The sequence below is a fragment of the Polyodon spathula genome, chromosome 14 (genome assembly GCF_017654505.1).
Source record: "Polyodon spathula isolate WHYD16114869_AA chromosome 14, ASM1765450v1, whole genome shotgun sequence".
Lineage (NCBI taxonomy): Eukaryota > Metazoa > Chordata > Actinopteri > Acipenseriformes > Polyodontidae > Polyodon > Polyodon spathula.
Genome location: NC_054547.1, coordinates 1,945,975 through 1,951,974, shown reverse-complemented (window position 1 = coordinate 1,951,974; position 6,000 = coordinate 1,945,975). Strand labels below are relative to the sequence as shown.

The 6,000-nt window shown below is 39.4% G+C and overlaps 1 protein-coding gene across 3 annotated transcripts in view; it reads left to right on the top strand.

Annotated features, from left to right (window-relative positions):
• The first annotated feature begins 483 nt into the window (after nucleotides 1-483).
• Nucleotides 484-6,000, top strand: part of LOC121326688 (phosphatidylinositol 3-kinase regulatory subunit gamma) — a 112,176-nt gene continuing 106,659 nt past the window's right edge. For 2 of the 3 annotated variants that reach the window (XM_041270054.1, XM_041270053.1), the window contains exon 1: nucleotides 484-1,024. In XM_041270054.1, coding sequence (XP_041125988.1) covers nucleotides 697-1,024 — 328 coding nt within the window. In that variant the 5' untranslated portion in view covers nucleotides 484-696. Of the gene's footprint in view, nucleotides 1,025-3,389; nucleotides 3,529-6,000 lie in introns of those variants that run through there. The other variant, XM_041270055.1, reaches the window with a different exon arrangement.

Below are 6,000 nucleotides of genomic sequence, written 5' to 3'. Positions count from 1 at the left end.
CAAAAGAGAATTAGCAATTGTTTAACTCAGAATTTATTTGCTGTTGCAGGCATCCCTGATGTAGATTAGGGATTATGCTTTCAAAAAAACAGAGCAAATGGATGGTAAAAACGGGATGGTGGGATTGCTGGGTTAAATTCTCTCCAAAAAGCATAACATGCGCAAATTCAGTCTTGATGTCTGGAATCATTAAAAAATAAACATCTGTGGAACACTGCCGCAGAATTGTGTGCGACAGTAACAAGGACCACCCTTTTCAAAGGATGTATTCATAATTACATTTTTTTTTGTAAATGATGTATGTTTATACAAATATATATATATATATATAATAATATATTTATATATATTGATATATTTATATATATATATATATATATATATAGATATATATAATATTGATATTTAAAACAATGATTAGATTTAAATTGTAACACTAAGACATACATAAACGCAGTTTTTTTTAACTGCCCGTGTTTTACAACTTGCAGTGATTTTTTTAAAGTGGAAAAACTACAAAGCATGGCATTACAATCAATATTTTTTTGTTCATAAAAAGCTTTCGTACGGTTACGCAAGGAATTTACACATCGCGCCGCATCCATTACCTGCTTTACACAGACTATTTGTATACGATTTCGCACTGTGCTTAAACAAACAAAAAATATACAGTTTCTTGCACCCTGTGCATAAACGATGTGTTCCGAAGCAGGATTCCACTATCGTGCGCTGTTCGAGTACAAGAAGGGCCGTGGGGATGACATTTCTCTGCAGCCCGGTGACATCCTCACTGTTAATAAAGCGACTCTGCTGACGGCTGACTACCAGGAGGGGGACGAGAGAAGCCCAAGGGGGTGGCTCAACGGGACAAACGAAAGGACCAAGGACAACGGAGACTTCCCCGGCACTTACGTGGAGTATGTTGGACCCGTAAGGGTAGTTCCGACGAACCCAAAGCCCAGACCAAGGCCGGTTCCCCCAACGCCGGTCGGCACCTCCGCGCAGGGACCCAGTCAGGCGGGCAGTGAGTAACTCTTTTTATGCGGTCTGCACTAGCTAAAGAAGTTGTTTGGTACTGTTTTACTACACTGATGCTGTGTCGTTAATAAAGCGATGGATTCTGAAAAAAAAAAAAATCATTTGCATAGCATTTGGTGGGGGATATATTTCTGATTAGTTTTGCAAACAAAAATATTCTTTGCAAATAAGGGATAACAGGTAGGAATGTTCAGTATATTGTTTTCCCATTAAAATTCCGTGGTCAGGTTTAATGCAGTGATACATGTAGCTGGTGTCTGATTGCTGTTTACTAACCATGTGTACACATTCAACACGTGTGAATGAATAGTCAGCATCATTACAGACCCAAGCTTATCTTGGGTGTTCCTGGGAGGACTTGCAGACTTTTCTGCCTTTGAACTAATTTAAAGTCAAACAGCTGGGGGGGGGGGGGGGGGGGGGGCAGCCCTCTTGGTTTCTTTATTTGTTTTTGATTCCCAGCCTTCCCCTCTCCTCCCCTCCCTGTAGCTGGTTACTCTAGTGCATGCACAGTACACTAGCATCTGTGTTTTGAACTCAGTCCAACACATTATTGCTCTGGTTACCCCTATGGAAGGGTGTGGCTGATTAAACAATATACAGGGGAACAGGTCGGGGTAACACGTGTCTTCATCAATGTACTTTCAAGGTACATTGAGCACTCCCAGAGAATGCTGACTTCATCACTGGACAGTCTGTCTGGCTGTGTGGGGTGTTCTGAAACGGCACGCAGTAGTGCTAATGATGCAGTTTTTGGAACAATGGTTCTAAAATGGCTTTCAGAGTCTGACTCCCTCGAATACAATGGAGTCAGCAACCTTAAATGTCTTCAGTGGCGTGCCAGGGAAATGATTTTAGTGTAATGCAAGTGGTAATCAATTGTGCATCTGCTACAACTAACTGAACGCATCTGAAAAAAGGAGTTACCAGAAGTTTACAATATCGATTTAATGGGTATTGGAGAGATACATTATTTTAGATTATTCTAATATTAGACTATACTAACAAGATTAGTTTCAGGTAGAATAGTGTCTTTTTGCATTGTAGATTGCTGTTGGCTGTCTGAGAGTTGTTCAGACGACTGTTATCTGCTGTTGTGTCCGCTGGCTTTGGAAAACCTTTGCTTTTTATTGTGCCTGGATATGTGGTTGCATGATTTCACATATTTAACTTTGAAGAATTAGATTAAGCTGAACAAAAAGAAAAATCAATTTATTACTTGAGTTATATTTGTGTTTTTTGGAAGCTGCTGAGCATTCCTTTCAGGATGGGACGGTGTCGATTCCTGCCTTTCTTCTGCGTGCCTGTCCCAGGTTGTCTGGTACATCACTTGACTGCACTGGGCTGAAGAGAGGGCTTGCTGTCTCCTCAATGGGATCATTGTTCTGCATCCTGGCACGCTGTGCGCTGTGTGAGTTGAACCAGAGGAGCCAGCTGGAGGTCAGGGTGCCAACTGTCAGTCTGGGAAACAGAAAAGAGCTTCTGTCTGGGCCTGGAGGTTAGGTCGGAGGGAATCCAAATAAATCTACCAAGATCCTGCTAGTTGCCTTTAACAAACCTCAACAAGCCGATACACAGCCCAAAATACAAATATGTTAATGTTAAGCTGTTCACTTCTGATAGACAGGTTATTGAAATCACAGTGGTGTAATGGGGATAGGAAATGCATTGGATTATGCATAGATGACATGACTTGGACAAGTTACTGTAAAAATGTTTTCTCTTAAAAATGTTTGCATTGACATAGACTTGTAAGGAAGTTATGGGGTACTGCAGTGGTGATGTCGCAGTCAACCATTTTCCTTAGAGATTGCTGCTACCTGGTTCTTAACACTAGTGTGTTTACATTGGAAAAGCCTATTTCCCATATGGCATTGGCATCAAATATTAATAAGTGAAGGGCAGTAGTAATAGGATGCTAGTATCTCTACACAGGTATGTATATGAATGATAAACAATACGAGGGGCGGGGCTTTTTCATCTTCTGTAACTAAACGTTACCTGCCGTATATCCCCACTCTCAATGGAAGATCAACACCTGTTTCAACCACAGCTATAGCATTTATTAGTGAAGAAATGCGGTGTAAGATAATATTTACATACTGTACCAATATTTGTATAGAACCAGGCATTGTAAGGTTGTCATGTCAGACTGCAGTGAGTTGACAATAGTCACTTTTTTTTCTTGTAAATGTTTATATCTTGTACACTGTAATGAAAACCAATACATGAATCATGTTGCTATACAGCAGTGCTGGAAGTTTTCATGTTAATAGTTCTCTCTTTTTGCTAGTCGTACTGGTGCATGCTTTGGGATTTGCTGTCCTTTGAAACACTCTTCAAACCTGCTGATGTACAGTAGCACTTTGCTGAGACTTGGGTCCCCTGGTCCAGTTCCACTGATAAGAGGCTGCTGTGCCAAGCTGCTGGGATACACAAATAAGAACGGATCTGGGTTTGCCTCAAGCAGAAGCATGCCAGTATATTCAAGTAGGTTTTGCACAAAAGATTTAGAGCCCTTCCTCGGAACATGTAGTAACATTGTTTATTGCTCACTCAGTAGCTTGTGGGAAGGAGTTGGATGGAAGATGCTTGGTGCATGTGACTGCAGGCCTCCTCAGTGTTTCCACTCATTAACTCATGTTAGAGCAGAGGCTGTTTTCTATTACATGTGTTCTAGGGCTCAGTCTGAACTGTTCTTGAACTGGGACACAGGTTTGGCCCAGCGCTGTTTTTCTTTCTAAAGTTACCATTAGCATTACTCTTTGTTTTGTTTACCTCCTTTCCTCTTTCTGTTATACTTCTTGGCTGGATTGTTGAAATATCTGTTTTGAATTTGCATTGTGTATCACCCAGTTCAGTTGGATTGAACACTAAAATATAATTTAAAAAAAGGAAAGATGTACTCTTTATTTTGGCAACTGTCTGTTTTTATCCAGCTAGTATAGATTGCAGTTAAAATGATTATTAAGTAGAGATTCAGCTTTATAATAAAACAACACATTATTAAAAAGAAACCCATTCTTTGCTAATTATTGACAATTGTCATGCTAGAAAACCAACACCTGATGATAATTATAGAAAAAATACATAATCATCAAGTGCTGAAAAATAAACTGGTCATTATTTATTAAAAAAAGCAATAAAAAATGGTTAAAACTAACGAGTACAGCAATGATCTTAAAATGGCAGCAGTATGTGTTGAAGAATGGGCAAAATATCACTGGAAAGATGCCAAGAACTGGTTTCAAAATACAAAAAAGCTGTAAAGGAAGCAAAGAGTGGGCACACAAAATGCTAATATAAAAGGGTGCCCAAATAATTTTGTCTACAACTGTGTGTGTGTGTGTGTGTGTGTGTGTATATATGTATATAGTGTGTGTGTGTGTGTGTGTGTGTGTGTGTGTGTGTATATATATATATATATATATATATATATATATATATATATATATGTCTGTCGGATGTAACTGTGTAGTTATTGTTTGCAATTATTTTATCGTTGTATTGTTATTGTATTGAGTATGGTCTACGTGGGTCTCTCTTTGTGTTAGTGCTACACTATTGAGATGTACCTGTGCTGGTCCTGTCTGTGAGCACACAGTGAATAAACTAAACTAAACTAGCGTGATAGACAGACAAGCATAATCGGTGACTGAAGAAACCTCTGCATGTTGTACATTTGCTGTCTTTTATACTTTATTGCAAGTTAAGGTTGTTTCGTGTGGCGTTTCAAAATACTTTAACTAGCCCTCAAGGTTACTGAAATGACATTGTAACTATGTATTACTAAGAGTAAGTGCATCCACACAGTGAGAAGGGAAGCAGATACAGTAAATGGAACTGAAGGTAATTAAGCGCAGGGGAAACTTTACAGTGACTCATACTGTTCGTCCTGGAGATTGAAATGTAAACACATTTACTGTTCTAATCAGATAACTATTTCTTAAATGAAGTGTGGTTGAGTTTTTATTTTTATATATATATATATATATATATATATATATATATATATATATATATATATATATATAGGGCCGGGAGGAGTCTACCGATTGAAATCTGACCACACAGTCACTGCCTGCGGTTTCCCTTCTGTGTCATGCCTGGAGTCGCTGGGACGCTGTGCTCCTGCTGTGGTTGGTTCTCTGAGATCTGAGTGGAGGTTGAAGCCACAACCCCTAGAATAGACGCCACTGTAACATTCCTGCCTGGGTCACGGTACCAACCAAACAGCAAAGCAGTTAACAATGGCCCGCGAGTCTGGATGTTGTTTGGAGGAGGGGGGGGGGGGGGGGACTCAGCTAGCTATGAACTATATTTGAATTCCAGTCGTTAATTAGATTAGTTTACCAAAACGCACACTGGAAATGAACATTCCTTTGAATTCCGAGGTGAACTGTTCTCCAGCTGCACTGATGTGCTCTAACATGCAGGCAATCTGAAACAAATTATCCATTTATATCCGCTGGATGTCAAACTTTTCCACATCAATTTGGAAAATATTATCTCTGTAAAGTCAGATTCCATTTAAAAACATGTTCACCCTTTTCTACCCTATGATAAGTAGGCAGCAGCACAGAAACGATCGTCCTTCATTTTATTTATTGTGAGCTTCATCAGTGAGCCAGCATTCTGGAAGTTATTAATAGACAAGGGGCAGTCTGGAGGTCAAGGAATAGCAATTTGTTGTAAGAAAAGGAATGGAGAATTTTCTATCAATATGTTTTTATTGTGGTATGATAACCACTGTACCTCTGTAGTGGTTGTGTGACCCCTGGAACTGCCAGCCTTTTCAGGCATCACAACATAGCTAACTCTTAACTCTATCACTAACCCTAACCCTAACCCTAACCCTAATCCTAACACTAACACTAACCTTAACACTAAACCTAACCCCAACCCCATTTTGTTTACACCAAAAAAATAAAAGCATATTCCTTCCTGATGTTGTTCAGCAGC